The 22,136-nt window shown below is 37.7% G+C and overlaps 1 protein-coding gene across 6 annotated transcripts in view; it reads left to right on the forward strand.

Annotated features, from left to right (window-relative positions):
- Positions 1-22,136, forward strand: part of LOC127860139 (uncharacterized) — an 88,723-nt gene that overhangs the window by 18,167 nt on the left and 48,420 nt on the right. For 5 of the 6 annotated variants that reach the window (XM_052397995.1, XM_052397997.1, XM_052397998.1 and 2 more), the window contains exons 2-4: positions 3,880-3,964; positions 14,296-14,417; positions 18,241-18,505. In XM_052397995.1, the coding sequence (XP_052253955.1) occupies positions 3,880-3,964; positions 14,296-14,417; positions 18,241-18,505 (472 nt within the window). Of the gene's footprint in view, positions 1-3,879; positions 3,965-13,483; positions 13,847-14,295; positions 14,418-18,240; positions 18,506-22,136 lie in introns of those variants that run through there. The other variant, XM_052397996.1, reaches the window with a different exon arrangement.

Below are 22,136 nucleotides of genomic sequence, written 5' to 3' on the forward strand. Positions count from 1 at the left end.
AACAAACACTGGAGGTGTGATGCCGTTTGCCGGTTCGCATGTTTTGATAATAGCCCAGCTACACAAAACTTGACAGGTGACGCAAATTACTCAATAATCACATCTCCAACCTTGACAAGACATATGAAAACGTGCAAACAAACACAACATCAATTTTATTAACACATTTGAAAAGCAATGAAAATAATCAAATTTATTTGATTTCAATGCTCTGTACGTACCTGAAAAAGATAGAAAATATTAATGTTAACTTTATAACTTTTGTCAATCTATATTCAAATCATAAATATGACACAATTATTAACATAGTTGAAGTTAAATCAACGTGGAGCAGAATGGTCCGAGTTACCGTAACTGTGTAACTGACAGGGAAAAAATGTCTTTCACGCTACATGTCACTCGGTGTTTCATCTACACATGTACACAATTTTTAATTTTATAACGCGTCATCTGGTTGGTTGTTCTCATTGTGTTGGCCAATGATATGGCGTTTTAGAAACCAAGCATTCGATTGACAAAATATGACAGCAAAACACAGACATGTAGCGAGAAAGTCAACTTTAATTCAATATTAAAGTTATTAGCCGAGCAGGAGATCGGTTAGTAGTGTAATCTTGTTGCTTTTACTGTCCTTTTACGAATCCAGTTGCTTTTTGTCGGCAACTGCATGCTAACGTGTGTTTTTCGATGGAAAAGGTCAAGTCCAGTTTTCCACAATCTTTCAGCAATAGGCATATAGTGCGTTTCATACCTTGTGACTCAGTGCCTTCCCCAGGATTTTTTTCAGGCGCCCTGGGGCCAATCAGGGATGGGTTCCGGAGGGGTGTACCCTCCATACGTTGATTTTTTTTTAAATTTTACGTGTCAATTCACGTTCTGTGGTGCGTTATAACTCAAAGAATAACAGCGTCAAAAGACGGCATTTGGTGTGCTATGACTCTTCAAAAAATTCCCCCAGTCATTTAAAAATATATTTTTTTATATTGTTTAATTGTTTGAAAACTTTTCCGCACAGATAGTAAAATCCCCGAATCGAACGATTCCCCAATACATCAGTTTCAACCCGACTCTATTACTGTATACTTACTATTTTTCAAGTTTCTATTTATTATCCGATAATCCCGTTTATTCCGTTTTTATCAATCTCTTTCTGGTAAATATTTATGATTAAAAGCTTTCAGTTATTTCTTTAACACAAACCTTGCCATTTTTTAAGTGACTATTTATAGATTTGATGAAATATTGCGTCTGAATATGCGTCAATCCCCTGACCTGTTGTGTGCTTGTTAAAACGCTCAATACACGCCATTTGTATGCAATAGACGCGACGTTGTACATGCTGCATAATTTTCGCGCTCTTTTTAATTGAGAAAAAGATTCGACACAAAATAAAATTTGCACTGCTAATTTGAAGCAAAAATATTTAACGTTGCGGTAACATTTACATTCGGAAGTGTGTTTCGGATTAAAAACGCGTTAACATGGACTTAGGGAATGGGTTTCGGATTACAAATTTAATTATTCCCATTTGAGATTTCAACAAATATTAACCGTTGCGTTATAAATTCAACGATAATTTGTTTAAACACTTTACGAGTCGAATAAATGTTTTGACGGAATTATGCATGAAATTCACGTTGTCCACGAGGATCACGGCCGGTTGCCATCATCAATCTTCTAACTATCGATTATCGGACGAAACATTTACAAGTGTGCGTAATTTATTCAACGAAAATTTGTTTAAAGCGCATTACGTGTCGAATAAATGTCAGAAAAACGAGGTTAATCAGTTCTATAAATGGACATGTTGAAATATACATGTACTGGAATTAAATAAATTGTTATCACATAATTGTAACCGGGAGTCATTTGCACAACTTACTCGCTATAATAATTAATTGTTTACCACTTGCAATTAATTTCTCGTATTAATTATGAGTCATAGGTAACACTTGTTTACAGTAAAAAGGTGTGATGATGATGCCCGAAACCGTCTTTAATGTTCTGTACTGTACTAATTACCGGTTTATATTACTCAAATGTTATAACTTCTTACTAATCAAGCTGCAATAAACTCTTACTTCATGCCCGACGTCAATCAAAAATAATGGTCGATAGTTAACCCCGCCCTCATAAGCATTCGCGTAACCGATTGGACACAGTTTGACGACTGGAAAGTTACCAGATACATCCTTGTCAGCATTTAAATGACCAGTAATGTGGCTAGAATAATCGATACGCGCGTCATGCTATTCTCTTATCAGTGGATTATCCATTACCCCATGTGGTGTTAATGGTGATTACTTGTGAAAGTAGGTACCGAGTGCTCTTTTAAAACAGGGAATATTATACACTGATAGGGAAACCTTGATTTTTTTAACAATCTCCACTTTATTTTACTGAAGAATACACTGATCGGAAAATTTCAAGCGCCCCGGGGACTCTGATTTCGAAATTCAAGTGCCCCGGGCCTGGGGAAGACCCTGGATAATATATATAAATATGCTTATATAAGCACTTTATAACAATTAAATAGAAATTAGAATACAAATAATTAAAAAAAAAAACAACATGAACGCGGCAATAGAGCTCTAAGTAGACTATTCACTGTTATAAATCAATACAAATTCTCATCTGAGGCAAACTATATAACCTATCTGAAAAAAACTCCAGGGCTTCAATACAATGCAATAAAACAACGTTTATTAGATAACTTCAAGATCAATTATTGACTTTATAACAAATAAGAACAGGGTTTTTTCGAAATTCGGCTATGTTCCCAATCCCAAAAAGTATACTTTTTTCCCTAAAATGTGGCAAAAAAATTCCCAATTTCCAAAAAAAAAAAATAATTTTTTTTAGAAAGAAGTCTTATGTGTATTTTATCTCAATTTTAATTCAATTACATCTAACAAAGTATTATATGATTTTTTTCTTTTAATTTGAATGATTATAAAGAGTTAAATCAAATTAAGTATTTCCCTAATCAGTGGACTTTTCGTGTGGAAAAAAAGGCTAATGAATTTATTTTCTCAATTTAATGAAAATACCGATAAAACATTTTTTTCATGTCATTTGTCTATAACAAATAACAAGAAAATCTAAATAGATGTATTATATTTATGAATGAAATGATTCTCAATAAATGTGGTTGAATGTTACCGCGTTACGAGTTGGCTTCAGTATGAATTTACCATAAAACAACTTAGTTGTTTGCAACCTAATCCATTATAATAAAAAAAGAAAATAGGTCAAGGTCAAGAATGAAAATGCTTATTTTGACAGTTGTAAACAAAGTGAAAGGTAGTAAAAAGCCTTAAAGGTGAATGAAAACGTCGCTCATATTGATGTTGTGATTTAGCCCCTCTATGTATCATATCATACAGCATAAACAGCATAAACTATAATCATTTAGCCACCGTGGAATATACTCATCAAAGCAGAGCTTCATGGTAAACAAAATCACTTACGAAAAACAATAGAAGAAAAAAGTATGTACACATTAAACTTTATATTTCTTGATCTGTCATAAATACATAATTACACAGTTACTGTAGCTACTCACTGTAGATAAGAAATTCTCAACTTCCTTGGGTAAGGTGAAGCTGAAAAATGATAACTGATGACCTTGAAAAACTGCAAAGTCTGCAATGCTTCTGAATCAACACAATTCTAGTAAAGCTATGGACACATTCTTTGTTACACGATAATGGCATAAGAACTAGCATAATGTGGTTGTCAATGAACAAAAAATATAGATTTTAAAACTTGAACTTCAAATTCTGTTTTGTCAACATTTTTCATGACATGACACCTAAATAGTCAGATGATAGTGCACTTAGTTTTGTATGTTATTAAAGAAATGTTTTATTTTTACAGTAAAGACCTAATAAAAAACACTATGGACAGAAGGAAAAGAGAGAGAGAACGAGAACGAAAGAGAACTGCAAGGCAACTACTACAGGTATACAATTGTTTACTTCAGCTATTAACATTATGTATTATTCTTTTAATAATTTACTTCTTGATCTATTTACCCTTTAATGTTGTTGATTTAATGTGCTGTTGATTGTATAAACAACACAACATCAGGGATATCAATAGACGCAGAATCCTGCGTTTTGACGCGAGCAAATTAAAAATGACTCATTTTTTACGCAACCCTTTTTTCTGCCGTGGGTCATTTTGACGCATCAAAAATTTTACCCGTGCGTCAGTCAGTTAACGACTCGAGTTCCATGGTAATAAATCCCGCTGTGCTCTTAATCAAAATTAATGTTTCAGTATTTGAAACTCGGTCTATAATCGAGGGAATAGAGATCTACCCCGGGCGTTGTTTTTTTATACTAACAAGTCATAATACGAAGCATAAACATTAAGAAAACACATTTCCTCGATTAGATATAAATTATCCGAGTAGAATTAAATTGCTACGTCTTGACCTTTGACATTGTAAATGGCGGACGTATTGTAAATTAACATTAAACCCGCGTTCAATTAAAAAATGGCGATTCAAACAACAACAACAATTCAAATTACAAGTAATGGTGATTCAATAATGGAGATACACATGTAGCATTAACTGGATTTAACAAACGTAAAATAAGGTTTGTTAAACCAGATAACAACAAGGAAAATTTGGATTATTAAAGTTAAACTACTACTGGTAAGGCATTTTTAAGTGTATATATTTCGGACATGCATAGTATTCTGATAAACAGTTATTGATATACTAGATGTTCCATGCATTTAGATTGTGTTTTTGTACAAAAGCTATTATAGGGATGATGATAATATAACGAGGATAAATATGTGATGAAAAGGTGCTACAGGTACATATCTTAAATTACTTAAATGTGTTATGATGAAGTAGATTTTAATGAGCATTTATTGTTTTATACCCCCACAAACGAAGTTTAGGGGGGTATATAGGAGTAAACTTGTCGGTCGGTCTGTCTGTCGGTCTGTATTAAGTGTCCGCTCTCTAATTCAAGTAGTTTTCATCCGATCTTCACCAAACTTGGTCAGAAGTTGTATCTACATGATGTCTAGGCCAAGTTCGAACATGGGCCTTGCCGGGTCAAAAACTAGGTCACGGGGTCACTTAGTGCATTTTAAACATTCAGCATGTTGTCCGCTCTCTAATTTAAGTAGTTTTCATCAGATCTTCACCAAACTTGGTCAGAAGTTGTATCAAGATAATCTTAAGGCTAAGTTTGAAAATGGGCCTTGCCGGGTCAAAAACTAGGTCACTGGGTCACTTAGTGCGTTTTTTAACATTCAGCATAGTGTCCTCTCTCTTATTCAAGTAGTTTTCATCCGATCTTTACCAAACTTGGTCAGAAGTTTTATCTAGATGATCTGAAGACCAAGTTCGAACATCGGCCATGCCAGATCAAAAACTAGTTCACAGGGTCACTTAGTACGTTTTACACATTGAGCATGGTGTCCACTCTCTATTTCAAGTAGTTTAAATCCGATCTTCACCACACTTGGTCAGAAGTTGTAACTAGATGATGTGTAGGTAAAGTTCGTACATGGGCAATGCCCGGTCAAAAACTAGGTCACAGGGTCACTTAGTGTGTTTTAAACCTCACCATGTTGTCCGCTCTCTAATTCAAGTTGTTTTTATCCAATTTTCACCAAAATTGGTAAGAAGTTGTATCTTGATAATGTCTAGGGCAAGTTTGAATATGGGTCATGCCGGGTCAAAAACAAGGTCACGGGGTCACTTAGTGCGTTTTAAACATCACAATGTTGTCTGCTCTCTAATTCAAGTAGTTTTCATCCAATCCTCACCAAACTTGGTCTCAAGTTTTATCTAAATTATTTCTGAGACAAGTTTGAACATGGGGCATTCCAGGCCTAAAACTAGGTCAGGGGGTCATTTAGTGCGTTTTTTAACATTCAGCATGGTGTCAACATCAGTGGGAATGAACAGGCTGACAGGGGGGCTAAGGAGGGCCTTTTGAGGGGGGCCGTAGATACTGGGGAACCCCTGGCGCCTACTGAGATCTACTCCATGGCAAAGAAATTTGTTGTGGGTCAGTGGAATCTCTGGACTGACAATTTGGCTTCCCGTAGACATACTTTTATCAGACCCGTGAAAACCCTCAGGCCGCCTGACAGATACTCAGCAAGCATTGTGCTTGACAGAGCCATCATGCGCCTTAGGATGGGAACCACCCTATTACTCGGTGGCGCAGGAAAGTATGTCCTTGGTGTAGACCCTGCATGTCCTAGGTGCCAGGAACCCCTCACTGCGCCCAACATGCTGCTGCACTGCCAAAACCATAAGGCCCAGAGGGACCACCTCGAAACTGCATTGCACTCCCATGGACTAGTTTTAAACCTTTCCAACTTTCTAGACCTCAAGGGAGCAGCTAGGGGCCCAGTCTTCTCTGCCCTCGCCAAATACCTACTAGACTGTCAGATAACTGACAAGATCTAGGTCATTGGGGGAGGGAGAGCAGCCAACACCCACCCAATTATTCAGTCATGTGACTGATTTGTTTTTAAACCGTGTAATTTTTACACAAATCTGACATAGTCACTGTAATTGTGTCGGATTTGTGTCATTTTGACACAACTTTGTTTTAGATTTTAATGGGATTATTGTTCAACCTTGCCCTTTCTAAATCAGGCCAATGGTATTGACCTGGTATTCCTTATTTTAAAACTTTTTTTATAAGAGTATGACGTTAGTCCACCATTTACATTCTTCAGTTTTTTAATATATTCATATTTATGACCCCCTTCGAAGAAGAGGGGGCAGAGCTCCAGATAAGGATTTGTGAAATTAGTAACGGTACTGCCACTGACAGAAAGAAAAGGAGTAACGCTTAAAATCAATAAGTACCTGTACTACCATATCCAAAAATACAGGTAGTACTGTACTACCCGTGTTCTTGGATATTGAAGGTTGTATAACTGACTTTACAGAAACATTTGCAGCAATTATAATAAATATATGTAGCTTCTTAAACAGTTACTGTATTAGGTTTTCCATTCTGAATTATGATGCTTATACAACTACACATTAAAACTCATGACTAATACTATTTCTTCATTTTTCTTGACAAGAAAACACAAGCCAACTAGTAAGCTAAGTAAATGAACACCTATTTCACTGTCTCATCCGTTTCCCGTCGTGTTTTCCTAACGTATTACGCCACCGATGCAATCAAATCGTTTAATATTGGGGCGACAATGTCTTTTTCTATGTTTACAGATGTAATGTCGGGATGGTTAGAAGACACCGTATGTAGTCATTATATGACAACAAAGTATTGTTTTGAGCCGCTTTCGGTTAAGCCGGCATTCAATTGCGCGCAGACATATCGTTTTTTACGGATTTACAAATTACAGGAAATCACGCGACAGAATAGACAATAATATATGAACCCAGTCTACAACTTTTCGGTAATTTAAATTAACGAAAAGCACCGTTAGGTTAGAGACCAACAAATCACGCCGCGCTGACGCAGACGTATCGGTTTTGCCAGATTTTTTCGTAAATGCGTAAAATGGATATTAATGTCGTAATTGTACGTCCAGTTTATAAAAATAAATGCGTAAATCTTAATGAAAAAGGCGTATTTACGGCTGTACTGCCCTTATCTGGAGCTCTGAGAGGGGGTAAATTGTTTTGCACATGTCGGTCGGTCCGTCGGTTTGTCCGTCGGTCCGTCCACCAGATTGCTTCTGGATGATAACTCAAGAATGCTTAGGCCTAGGATCATGAAACTTCATAGGTACATTGATCATGACTGGCAGATGACCCTTATTGATTTTCAGGTCGCTAAGTCAAAGGTCAAGGTCACAGTGACTCGAAATAGTAAAATGGTTTCCGGATGATAACTCAAGAATGCTTAGGCCTAGCATCATGAAACTTCATAGGTACATTGATCATGACTGGCAGATGACCCCTATTGATTTTCAGGTCACTAGGTCAAAGGTCAAGGTCACAGTGACTTGAAATAGGAAAATGGTTTCCGGATGATAACTCGTGAATGCTTACGCCTAGTTTATGGCAGTTTTATTTAAAAGAAAGGATGAGGCTGTCCAGTAACCCGGGTATGTTGGCTGCATTGCACCCCCTCCCTTCCCCCTTGACACCCTTCAAACTCGAAGAGCCATGTCGAACTGGAGTGCACGGTGCAGGGCCTTATACCCTGCAAAACCCTTATTTAGCCCTATCCAGGGTAATACAAATTCTTTGGTACTATTTCCTTGGTATTGCTAATTTTCCATCATAGCAAATTGTGTACCTTATATTTTCTTAATTCTTGTTGAAATTGCTATTTTACATAGCAAATTTCCTTATTGTTGTGTTAAATTGCTATTTTATATAGCAGATAAGGTTCTTTTGTACTATTTTCTCTCTTGTTATCCCCTATATTTAAATAATATTGGTTGGATAAGAGCATTTTGTGGGTTTTTACCTGCTTTGAGGTATTAATTGGTGTTTTTACCAATTTAATATCACACTGATTTAATTTTCTTTTATTGTATTCATACTATTCTTCATCTACCTTGCACTCCCTCTGGTCCATGGGAAACAACCATCGTAGACTCCACCTCCACAATAACCTCCCTTAGGCCAACCTAGTGGTAATGCCCCTGCTTGTTTATTCCCCACTCATACCAGCCTACACTTCCAAATCTCTCCTTCTTTTAACCCTCCAGGTTGGCAACTTGTATTTTATATAAAAAAATGCATATTATTAAGTACTGTACATAATGTAAATAATTTATTTTTATGTATAAATTTATCTGTTCTGTCTCATTTTTAAATGTAAAGTTCATTGTTTTACTTATAATTTTCATGTGCCCTATAAAGGTGACCGTTTGGCCAGTCATTGCCCTTATTATATTAGGGTTATTACTGTTATCTCTTTTAAATATTGTCTTAACGCCACTCTGGGGGGTCGTTTCTTCTTCATAGCCCAATTCTTATGAGGTTCCATACTGACAGGGTCTTATGTTGGAGCATTACGGCTATATTCCCTGTCTGCAAGTGTTTAACATTGTGCCACATTTATGAATACATACCAATTACAATACAAAATATAATTTAAAACTAAATTACAATTACCAAATACAATTTTTTTTGTTATATTTCTATATAATTGCATGTTTACATGCTAATCCCCCTTTTCTTATAAGTGCTATTAAATCAGGCTCTTCTTTTCCTATTAATTAATGTTTATTAATCTTTATATCTTCTTATTGCTCAGAGTTCTTTGTATAACATATAACTCTAACAACAAATTCCCATCCATCCATAGATTTAATACATAGTGGCAATGTTTAATCACTTTGTGATCTGTAAAATCCTAAAATATTAATAATTTTTGCTTATTTCCAACATATTACACTTCAGGGTATTTCTTTTCTATCATAGATACATAAAATTAAGGTAATTCTATATTGATTTTAACATTTAAACACAGATCACAAAGTCTAAAGACTCCCAACAAACCCATTGCAGTATATACTGAACAGTGGGTCTAGTAATGATGATGCCACATACAACAGTATGTGTTTTCACCATCTTTACTTATAAAAATTGGGCTATTCTCTCTCTTTCTCTTGCCTTTTAAAAACATCCAATAACAATATCATATTAATAACAATAATAAGAAGAAGAAAAACAATAATAAGAAGAAGAATAACAATATAACATCGACAAAGTAATTTATTACTATAAAACAATTCATGTATTTCATTAAAATTCAAGCTCTTTTGGATGTAATTATCCTTTTTCTTTCAACCCATATATTTCCTGCACAGAAATTTTTATTGTTTACAATCTGTAAAGTGCACTCAATGTCAAGGTCGTCCGCTGAGAAATTTTTATATTTTAAACCGGATTGACCTACTTGTAATTTATAATAAGAAATTTCGGCCAATCAGCGCCATCGTTATATAAGCCTTTAAACCAATAGAAACGCCGCTTTTTTAACAGCGTAAGGCTCAGACAATATGCTGTTTATATTGAGTATTGCGTTTATACTCCATCTAATTTTATTATAAGTAAAGCTATTTTTAAGTATTAGATTTTTATCAAATCACCGCATCCACACTGCAAAGTATATTATATTATAAATGGTACCGCCCAGTAAAATCGGGCTGTCCATATTATGGCCATTATAGGCTTTTTTACGCAGAGCTTTATGTTAAGCAGTGTGCTCCGGCAATGGTTTCTAACCGAAGTCCCGAGGGTAAATAACCCCATTAGTAGTAGTTGTCCGCTCTCTAATTCAAGTAGTTTACATCTGATCTTCATCAAACTTGGTCAGAAGTTTTATGGAGATGATCTTAAAAACAAGTTAGAACATTGGTCTTTCTGGGTCAAAAACTAGGTCATTGGGGTCACTTAGTGCGTTTTTAAAATTGAGCATGGTGTCCGCTGTTTTTTGTGAAGACAACATGCAAAATATTATGTGTCAATGCCACATTTGGGGGTATTCGTCATGTCTGTGACAAAGCTCTAGTTACAAATAAACATAGTATAGTGATAGATATAATAAAAGTTGTAAAATGAACATTTTTTGTTTTTTAAAAACTTAAAGTAGATATTGTTCGCACAAATTGATATTTTGTCCTTATCTTTGTGTACCAATTCATTAAAATATGTTGTGTTATGTATCAGTGTATTTTTATTTAATAACGCAGTACATATAGCTTTTTAGCTCACCTGATTGCTCAGGTGAGCTTTTGTGACCGTTTTTTGTCCGTTGTATGATCGTCTGTCCGTCCGTCCGTAAACATTTGCTCGTAAATACTCTATAGGCCACATTTCTTGTCCCATCTTCATGAAACTTGGTCAGAAGCTTTGTCGCAATAAAATCTCGACCGGGTTCGAAACTGGGTTGTGCCGGGTCAAAAACTAGGTCACTAGGTAAAAAAAGAAAAACCTTGTTAACACTGTAAAAGTCACTTTTCATGCCCAATCTTCATGTTACTTTGTCAAAATGTTTGTCTTAATGATATCTTGGCTGAGTTGAAAAGTGGTTCCGATCCGTTGAAAAACATGGCCGCCAGTGGGCGGGGCAGTTTTCCTTATTTGGCTATAGAGAAACCTTGTAAACACTCTAGAAGTCACAATTTTGCCCAATCATCATGAAAGTTGGTCAAAACATTGGTTCAATTGATGTCTCGGATGAGTTCAAAAATGATCGGTGAAAAAACATATTCGCCAGTGGGCGGGGCATTTTTCTCTATATGTATATAGTGGCAGTTTTCCCTATTTGGCTATAGAGAAACCTTATAAACACTCTAGAAGTCACAATTTTTGCCCGATCACCATGAAATTTGGTCAGACGATTGGTCTCAATGATATCTTGGTTGAGTTCGAAAATGGTTACGTTTGCTTGAAAAACATGGCTGCCAAGCGGTGACAAATTATGACTTATATGGCTATATATGGCTGTAGAGGCCACATTTATTGTCCGATCCTCATGAAACTTTGTCAGAAGATTCATTCCAATAATATCTTGGAAGATTTCAAAAATGATGCCGGTTGGTGGAAAAACATGGCCACCAAGGGGTCGTGACATTTTTCCTGTGTGGTGTGTTGTCGCAGTAGAAGTTGTCTTGAAGATTGTCGTCGTCGGTTGTGGCGGTAGTGGAGGTGGTGATGGAGGTGTCTTCTTCCCTCTGTTTGCTGCTGTCGTCCCATAATGTGTCGTCTTCTGATCCGTCGAGGTTGTTGCTTATGCTGCATTTCTTGAAGGCTCTAATGATGATGCCCGGGTCCAATTCGTTCCAGGCGTCCACAATCCATTGGCAAATTTCTTCTAGTTCAGGCTTCCGCATCCGCCAAGTCGCAGTGAATGTGTGGCTTCCCTCGCAGTACCAGGCGTTCCTACGTCTTTGGAGAAGCAATTTTATTGGCTTGTTGATCGATACATCCAGGGGTTGGAGCATACTAGTCATTCCACCAGGGATGATCACCAATGACGTCCGAATGTCTTCTTTAAGAAGCTCTTTAAGTGCTGGGGAACGGTGGCACCGGAAGGCATCTAGCACTAACATGCTTCGTCTGGAAAAGCCTCCTGGACGCTTTCCCCAGACTTTCTTTACCCAGTCCTTCACCAGGTTGTCATCCATCCATCCTTTATCCTGGCAACGGACAATGATTCCAGATGGCCATTTTGCTCCCTTGGGTATGATCTTCCTCTTGACGACCACATAGGGAGGAAGCTTACCGCCATCAGCTGTGCATGATAGCATGCACAGTGAAGCGGTTCTTCGCGTTCCCCGTGGTGTTGATTGAGACAGATTTGTTGCCCTTGGCGGTGATTGTCGTGCTATATGGCAGATCGAATGTTAGGGGTGTCTGGTCAGCGTTCCCAATCTGCGACAGATCGTAGTCCCATTGTAGGCGCTGCCGAATGACGAAGCGCTGGAACTCGAGCAGCTGTGTTTCAAAGTCGGATGGGAGCTTCTGGGCAATGTGAGTACGTCTCCTAATGGAGAGCTGATGTCTTTGTAGGAAGGCATACGCCCAGTCGGCAGAACCCTTAAACCTCTCCATATTGGCAGAACCCTTTTTGGGTGACATTGCTGCGAGGCGACGTACTTCAATCCTCAGCTCGATAGTGGAAACAGCGACGCCACCCTCACGATGTTTGGTAACCCAGGCAAGGAGCTGCTCTTCAAGTTCAATGAAGTGTGCCGAAGAACCCCGCGCCGCCTGCTTCGTCTTCCGCATTTTCATGAGTTCGTCCTTCTTTTTTCGCCATTCCCGGATGGATGACTCCCCAATGCTGAACTGTTGGACAGCAGCTCGGTTGCCATGCTCCTCCAAATACTGGATGACGGCAAGTTTTTCCTTAGCTGTGCAGGACTGTCGTACATTCCCCATAGTTCGACGATGTTAGCTTATGGACAATATTATGTCAATTTCAAAGACTGACAATTTCAAGATTCCGACAATTCAAAGACAATTTCAAGTTTATTTCTCTGTTGATCGCAGTGCTATTCCCAGGATACGGTGTTCTATTCTCAAGATACGGTAAGTCTAATGACAATTTTTGTAATTATTAAAAATGGCAAATGTACAGTATTTATTCATGTTGAAGTGTGTTGTTTATTGCTCATTGTGTTGCTCAGTTAAATTGACTGGTGACTTTAACGACTCAAACTTCTCAACACCCTTACTGACATTACACGCGATAAACAAACACTGGAGGTGTGATGCCGTTTGCCGGTTCGCATGTTTTGATAATAGCCCAGCTACACAAAACTTGACAGGTGACGCAAATTACTCAATAATCACATCTCCAACCTCGACAAGACATATGAAAACGTGCAAACAAACACAACATCAATTTTATTAACACATTTGAAAAGCAATGAAAATAATCATACATATCGAGAAAAACCTTGCCGACATACTGTTGTAAATCGACAAGTGCCCCCAAATATATTGTGTAACCCTAGTACAGTAGGGTATAATATTGTGGGAAAAAACAATAAAATAAAAATGGCTTTTTTGTTTTTCATTTTCTTCTTCAAATTTATTTGATTTCAATGCTCTGTACGTACCTGAAAAAGATAGAAAATATTAATGTTAACTTAATAACTTTTGTCAATCTATATTCAAATCGTAAAAATGACACAATTATAAACATATTTGAAGTTAAATCAACGTGGAGCAGAATGGTCCGAGTTACCGTAACTGTGTAACTGACAGGGAAAAAAATGTCTTGGCATCGCTGTAGTTGTGCATAACGCGCATCAAGTTTTTTAAATCAAATTTAATTTAAACATGCCGAGAACAAAAAGAAAGTCATGGAGGACACTCAGACAAGAAGCCAAGCAACGAAGACGAAATGTTAGTTACAAATATCACTTTCTTTCTTTAGCTTCTTCAGTTGACAGTTCATAACATCATATAAAACAAGTGTACACTTGACCTTCAGCTTCCTCCTGACAGTAATTATTATCATTTTCAAATATTTTCCAAAAGATTCCGTACTACTCAATGATACCCTAAATTCATAAACATCGCATGAACATGCATTTCATGTTAACACTCTAGAGGCCACATTCTTTTTCCGATCTTTGGAAACTTGGTCAGAAGATTTGTCCCAATAATATCTTGTTATCTCAGGTGAGCAACTTTGGGCCTTTCAGGCCCTCTTGTTTTTAAAATGCTTCAAAAGTTTCTACAATTAAAGATAATATTTTAGAGCACCTTTTTCATACAATATAGTATGTTGACAAAAAATATTGCGATGTTGTGAATTACTTAATTATTTATATAAAATAAATTATTTTCAGGCTAAGCTTCATACAACTCCAGATCACAGAAATCTCCACACTGAAACTACACAAGCACAGTCTAGCAATTTAAGCTATGTTGTCATACGAGTGTACGAAAATAATGATACCCAGAATAAACAGTAAGTTTGAAGCTAAGCGTTCTGCTTACTGTTTTACATGTGTTTACCTTATAGTGCAATTGCAATCTTTGATGAGGTTCAGGTGGTTAGTCAACCAAAACATTTTCGTTCAGTTACTAAAGATCTTCCTCACAGTTTACATGGAATTTCGTCATCAAGAGTTGTTCACATCTATTGATTTTAAGGACAGCAGGTAAAGGTTGTTTACTCCTATATATGAAAAGTATAATATTGTGTGAAATATTTAAATAACTATACAGTGTGAATAAAAGTATTATATAGTGAAAAGTGCATTAGTGTGTGAGTCTTATTTTCCTGAGGTGGATTAAATAGACCCTATAAAACAAACATACTTTTTATGTCCCCCACCCACTATCGTGGAGGACATATTGTTTTTGCCCTGTCTGTTGGTCTGTTTGCTCCAACTTTAACAGTTGCAATAACTTTTTCAATATTCAAAATAGCAACTTGATATTTGGCATGCATGTGTAACTCATGGAGCTGCACATTTTAAGTAGTGAAAGGTCGAGGTCATCTTTCAAGGTCAGAGGTCAAATATCTGTGGCTAAAATCGCTCATTTTATGAATACTTTTGCAATATTGAAGATAGCAACTTGATATTTGGCATGCATGTGTATCTCATGGAGCCGCACATTTTGAGTGGTGAAAGGTCAAGGTCATCCTTCAAGGTCAGAGGTCAAATATATGTGGCCAAAATCGCTCATTTTATGAATACTTTGGAAATATTGAAGATACCAACTTGATATTTGGCATGCATGTGTATCTCATGGAGCCGCACATTTTGAGTGGTGAAAGGTCAAGGTCAGAGGTCAAGTATATGTGGCCAAATTCTCTCATTTTATAAATACTTTGGCAATATTGAAGATAGCAACTTTATATTTTGCATGCATGTGTATCTCATGGAGGCGCACATTTTGAGTGGTGAAAGGTCAAGGTTATCCTTCAAGGTCAAACAAAAGACAAACACATTTTTCAATATTGAAGATAGCAACTTGATATTTGGTGTGCATGTGTTCTCATGAAGCTGCACATTTTGAGTGGTTGAAATTCAAGGTCAAGGTCATCCTTCAAGATCAAAAAAGATATAATTGTTTCAAAGCGGCGTTCTCATGAAGCTGCACATTTTGAGTGGTGGAAGGTCAAGGTCATCCTTCAAGGTCAAAGGTCAAAAAAATAAATCAAAGCGATGTTCTCATGAAGCTGCACATTTTGAGTGGTAGAAGGTCAAGGTCATCCTTCAAGGTCATGGTTATCCTTCAAGGTCAAAGGTAAAAAAAATTATAAAAAAATCAAAGCAACGTTCTCATGAAGCTGCACATTTTGAGTGGTGGATGTACAAGGTCATCCTTCAAGGCCAAGGTCATCCTTCAAGGTCAAAGGTAAACAAAGTAATTAAAAAATATTTCAAAGCGGCGTTCTCATGAAGCTGCACATTGTATGTGGTGGAAGTTCGAGGTCAAGGTCATCCTTCAAGGTCATCCCTTTAGGTCAAAGGTCAAAAAAAATATTAAAAAAATCAAAGCGGCCTTCTCATGAAGCTGCACATTTTGAGTGGTGGAAGTTCAAGGTCAAGGTCATCTTTCAAGGTCAAGGTCATCCTTTATGGTCAAAGGTAAAAAAACAACTTTTTTTTTTAAGAGGCGTTCTCATGAAGTTGCACATTTTGAGTGGTGGAAGTTTAAGGTCAAGGTCATCCTTCAAGGTCAAAGGTTAAATTTCAAAGCGGCGCAGAAGGGGACAGTGTTTCCAACAAACACATTTCTTGTTTTTTCTATTGTTTTTATCCCCACGCTTTTTGAAAAAAAGGTGGGGATATTGTGGTGATCTCCGCCGTCCGTCCGTCCGTCTGTCTGTCCGTCCGTCCGTCCTGGCCACTATCTCCTCCTACACTAAAAGCACTAGAACCTTGAAATTTACACACATGGTAGCTATGAGCATATGTGCGACGGTGCACTATTTGGAATTTTGATCTGACCCCTGGGTCAAAAGTTATAGGGGTTGGGGTGGGGCCGCGTCAGAAATTATCACTCATTTTTTTAGGTTATTTTACATTTACTTCTTTATTTCTACACCGATTCACTTCAAATTGATACTGGACCTCACCTATGACAATACGGTCAATCTCAACCATGCATGGCCCCATTCCCAACCCTGGGGCGCCCCGCCCACATAGGCCACACCCACCAAAAATTTCCATTTACTATAATTTTTTCATTTCTACACGGATTCACTTCAAATTGATACTGAACTTTTGTTATGACATTAGGGTCAATCTCAACTATGCATGGCCCCAATCCCAACCCTGGGGCGCCCGCCCACATAGGCCACACCCACCAAAAAAATCCATTTACTATAAAAAAAATTTAGGTTATTTTACATTAACTTCTTCATTTCTACACTGATTCACTTCAAATTGATACTGAACCTCTCTTATGACAAAACGGTCAAACTCAACTATGCATGGCCCCGTTGCCAACCCTGGGGCGCCACGCCCACATAGACCACACCCGCCCAAAATTGCCTTTTACTATAATTTCTTCATTAATACACTGATTCACTTCAAATTGATACTGAACCTCTCTTATGACAATACGGTCAATCTCAACTATGCATGGCCCCATTACCAACCCTGGGGCACCCCGCCCACATAGGCCACACCCTCCCAAAATTGCCTTTTACTATAACTTCTTTATTTTTACACCCATTCACTTCTAATTGATACTGAACTTCTCTTATGACAATACAGTCAATCTCAACTATGCATGGCCCCATGATCAACCCTGGGGCGCCCTTGGGTCAAACATGCGGCGTGGGGATACGCGTCGGCCTCTGCCGCGCCATTTCTAGTTAGTAAGTGGTTTCGTTTACCATGTAGCTTGTGCTTTGATGAGTATATTTCAAGGTGGCTAAATGATCATGCTTTATGTTTTATCACATATAACTAAATTATTTATTATTTTATACTGTAAAGTCAATGACCATTTAAAACTATATACTACCCTTATAAGCATAATAATTGTATAATGTTGACATATGTCCCCTCCTTTTCTAACCATAAGATTGAACACCTGATTTAGTGACCCTTCATCCTCCATTAGACTTTCGTTACAATTTGCAAAATTTCTTTACATTTTATTGTTAATATTGCAGACTTCCGGAATTTTGCGAACATTGACATATATGCGCATTGTTATGTCTTGAATTTCAAATTTGCTAACTTTGTCACTCTACAATACCCATGTACATGTAGGTACATTTTGCAAGCAATTCATATATCTGTATACAACAAAAAGTGTCTAGTTTTAATGTACGAAAGCAATAATTTAAATACTCTATGCATGTTGGCCACATCAGTTTCTGGTTTAAAAAGGTTGTAAGTAAAATAATTTAGATCTGCTCTATTGTAGTAGAAGAACGAAAATCACAAGCACACAGGTCGGGTTTCAGTACAGTCTTGGCGATTTAAAGCGAACAAGTTCGATTTTAAAATTCAAATATGCTTGTTTCGGAAGATGTTGTATAGATTAGGATAAATATGTTATTAAACTATTTATAATTGCATGTTCTTTGCCAGATACATTGTGTCTTATTGAAGCTGAAAATATAATCTTTTATAGCTGTCAATCTATTTTTACTCATGAATTAACTATAACTATATTGTATACTCTCCATATTGTATACTCTCCACTCTTATTGATCACTGGCGCAGTGGGTAAGATACTCATTTTCTTTTGCTGTACGTCCAGGCTATATGAGTTCGTAACCGCGTAGATTTGTTTTCTAAATCTTATTTTAATTTCAGGATGGGGAAAGACTACAGATGCATTTGCTGTAATAAGCGTGCAAAACCAAAAGATCGTAGTCCATTGACTGACACTGTAAAAAACTATCTGCGAAAGGTCTTGCCTGCTGTAGTTCCAACAGACAGTGATGTTATTTGTTTTCATTGTCGTGTCAAAAGTTACAAGAATGCCCCAAAGCCTAGGCAACGTTCAGACAACATCAACAATGACCCGGACAACCAACCCCAACCATCTACATCCAGACAGCCATTTAGTCCATTATCAGTAAGTAGCCCTTATATCTATTTACAGTGTTTTTACCTCTGTAAAATAGTATATAAAGGAATCTTAAATCTTATGCAGTCTTTTAAAAAAGCACGTATCGTCGGCTTGTTACAAGCTGAAATTCATACTTTTCGAAAAAAGGTAATAAGCTTGGGTATTGTACATTGCTTAACAGAATATTTATCAATATGCCTTCCAAAGACTTTGTAAAAAACAAGTAAAAAGACCTAATTGTGTGGTTGTTCTTGTTATTCATAGGAGGCAAATTGCTCTTTAACAGTATTTGGAGTTAATAACATATATCATTGTAGTCTTAATGGTATCAATAAAGTAAAACTTGTTAAAAAAATGTGTTTCTTTTTTTCATTTTTTCCCCATAGCTTTAGCTCAGTAACATTTGGATTTGATATTCATTTAAAATCAAATAATCTGTCGGATCTTATCATCAGCTTTCTTACTTTTCTCTCTCAGATCACCCTGCCAATTCCATCATTATATGTATTATATGTAAGCGCCCAGGTCCAAAACTGATCTTATTGCCAGCAGACGGTCGTTTATCTGCGTTTTTAGATCACAACATTATTATTCCGCGGATTCCAGATGTTGTCCATCTCACGCCTATGAAGGGACATTGACCAAGACAGCTATAAATTTGTCCCAATGATATCTTGGATGAGTTTAAAAATGGTTATGGTTGGTTGAATAACATTGCCGCAATTGGGCGGGGCATTTTTCCTTATATGGCTATAGTAAAAACTTGTTAACACCCTAGAGGCCAAATTTATGTTCCGATCTTGATGAATCTTGGTCAAAACATACTTCTTAATGACATCTTGGATAAGTTCGAAAATGGTTGTGGTCTGTTGAAAAACATGGCCACTAGGGAGCGGGGCATTTTTCCTTAAATAGCTATACAGTGGAAACCCTCTAAACCGGATTCTCTATACAGGAATCCTCTCTAAACCCTCCAAATTATCCAGTCCCATTTTGATGCCCCCGGATCAAATGATCGGGGGTATATTGTTTTTGGCCTGTCTGTCTGTCTGTCATTGTATGTGTGTGTCTGTCCCAAAACTTTAACCTTGGTCATAACTTTTGCAATATTGAAGATAGCAACTTGATATTTGGCATGCATGTGCATCTCATGGAGCTGCACATTTTGAGTGTTGAAAGGTCAAGGTCATCCTTTAAGGTCAGAGGTCAAATATATGGCTTCAAAGCGGCGCAGTAGGGGGCATTGCGTTTCACAAACACAGCTCTTGTTTTCCCTATAAAACCATGCTTAGAATATCTCCTTAAGACCGGAATCCCCTCAATTCCGAATACCAGTCATTCATTTGATCAAAATTGGGTCATTCCATACGTAATTTATATTGAAAACCTGGTGGAAGTTAATTTTATTTCAATTCTATCTGAGATTTTGTTAGTATTTTTATGCCCCCCCTTCGAAGAAGAGGGGGTATATTGCTTTGCACATGTCGGTTGGTCGGTCCGTCCACCAGGTGGTTTCCGGATGATAACTCAAGAACGCTTGGGGCTAGGATCATGCAACTTCATAGGTACATTGATCATGACTTGCAGATGACCCCTATTGATTTTTAGGTCACTAGGTCAAAGGTCAAGGTCATGGTGACTCGAAATAGTAAAATGGTTTCCGGATGATAACTCAAGAAAGCTTAGGCCTAGGATCATGAAACTTGATAGGTAGATTGATCATGACTCTCAGATGACCCCTATTGATTTTCAGGTCACTAGGTCAAAGGTCAAGGTCACAGTGACCCGAAATAGTAAAATGGTATCCAGATGATAACTCAAGGACGCTTATGCCTAGGATCATGAAACTTTGTTGGTAGATTGATAATGGCTGGCAAATGACCCCTATTGATTTTCAGGTCACTAGGTCAAAGGTCAAGGTCACAGTGACCCAAAAAAGTAAAATGGTTTCCGGATGATAACTCAAGAACGCTTATGCCTAGGATCATGAAACTTCGTAGGTAGATTGATAATGGCTGGCAGATGACCCCTATTGATTTTCAGGTCACTAGGTCAAAGGTCAAGGTCACGATGACCCGAAATAGTAAAATGGTTTCCGGATGATAACTCAAGAACGCTTATGCCTAGGATCATGAAACTTCATAGGTACATTGATCATGACTCGCAGATGACCCCTATTGATTTTCAGGTCACTAGGTCAAAGGTCAAGGTCACGGTGACCCGAAATAATAAAATGGTTTCCGGATGATAACTCAAGAACGCTTATGCCTAGGATCATGAAACTTCATAGGTAGATTGATCATGACTCGCAGATGACCCCTATTGATTTTCAGGTCACTAGGTCAAAGGTCAAGGTCATGGTGACCCGAAATAGTAAAATGGTTTCCGGATGATAACTCAAGAACGCTTATGGCTAGGATCATGAAACGTCATAGGTACATTGATCATGACTGGCAGATGACCCCTATTGATTTTCAGGTCAAAGGTCAAGGGTAAAGGTCACAGTGACAAAAAACATATTCACACTAGAAATGGCGCGGCAGAGGCCGACGCGTATCCCCACGCCGAATGTTTGACCTAGGTGTGCCCCAGGGTTGGTAATGGGGCCATGCATAGCTGAGATTGACCGTATTGTCATAAGAGAAGTTCATCATCAATTAGAAGTGAATTGGTGTAGAAATGAAGAAGTTATAGTAAAAGGCAATTTTGGGTGGGTGTGACATATGTGGGCAGGGCGCCCCAGGGTTGGTAATTGTGCCATGCATAGTTGAGATTGACCGTATTGTCATAAGAGAAGTTCAGTATCAATTTGAAGTGAATCGGTGTAGAAATGAAGAAATTATAGTAAAAGGCAATTTTGGGCGGGTGTGGTCTATGTGGGCGGGGCCCCAGGGTTGGTAATGGGGCCATGCATAGTTGAGATTGACTGTATTGTCATAAGAGAGGTTCAGTATCAATTTGAAGTGAATCGGTGTAGAAATGAAGAAATTATAGTAAAAGGCAATTTTGGGTGGGTGTGGTCTATGTGGGCGGGGCGCCCCAGGGTTGGTAATGGGGCCATGCATAGTTGAGATTGACTGTATTGTCATAAGAGAAGTTCAATATCAATTTGAAGTGAATCGGTGTAGAAATGAAGAAATTATAGTAAAAGGCAATTTTGGGCGGGTGTGGTCTATGTGGGCGGGGCCCCAGGGTTGGTAATGGGGCCATGCATAGTTGAGATTGACTGTATTGTCATAAGAGAGGTTCAGTATCAATTTGAAGTGAATCGGTGTAGAAATGAAGAAATTATAGTAAAAGGCAATTTTGGGTGGGTGTGGTCTATGTGGGCGGGGCGCCCCAGGGTTGGTAATGGGGCCATGCATAGTTGAGATTGACTGTATTGTCATAAGAGAAGTTCAATATCAATTTGAAGTGAATCGGTGTAGAAATGAAGAAATTATAGTAAAGGCAATTTTGGGTGGGTGTGGTCTATGTGGGCTGGGCCCCAGGGTTGGTTATGGGGCCATGCATAGTTGAGATTGACCCTAATGTCATAAGAGAAGTTCAGTATCAATTTGAAGTGAATCCGTGTAGAAATGAAAAAATTATAGTAAATGGAATTTTTTGGTGGGTGTGGCCTATGTGGGCGGGCGCC

The sequence above is a fragment of the Dreissena polymorpha genome, chromosome 15 (genome assembly GCF_020536995.1).
Source record: "Dreissena polymorpha isolate Duluth1 chromosome 15, UMN_Dpol_1.0, whole genome shotgun sequence".
Classification (NCBI taxonomy): domain Eukaryota; kingdom Metazoa; phylum Mollusca; class Bivalvia; order Myida; family Dreissenidae; genus Dreissena; species Dreissena polymorpha.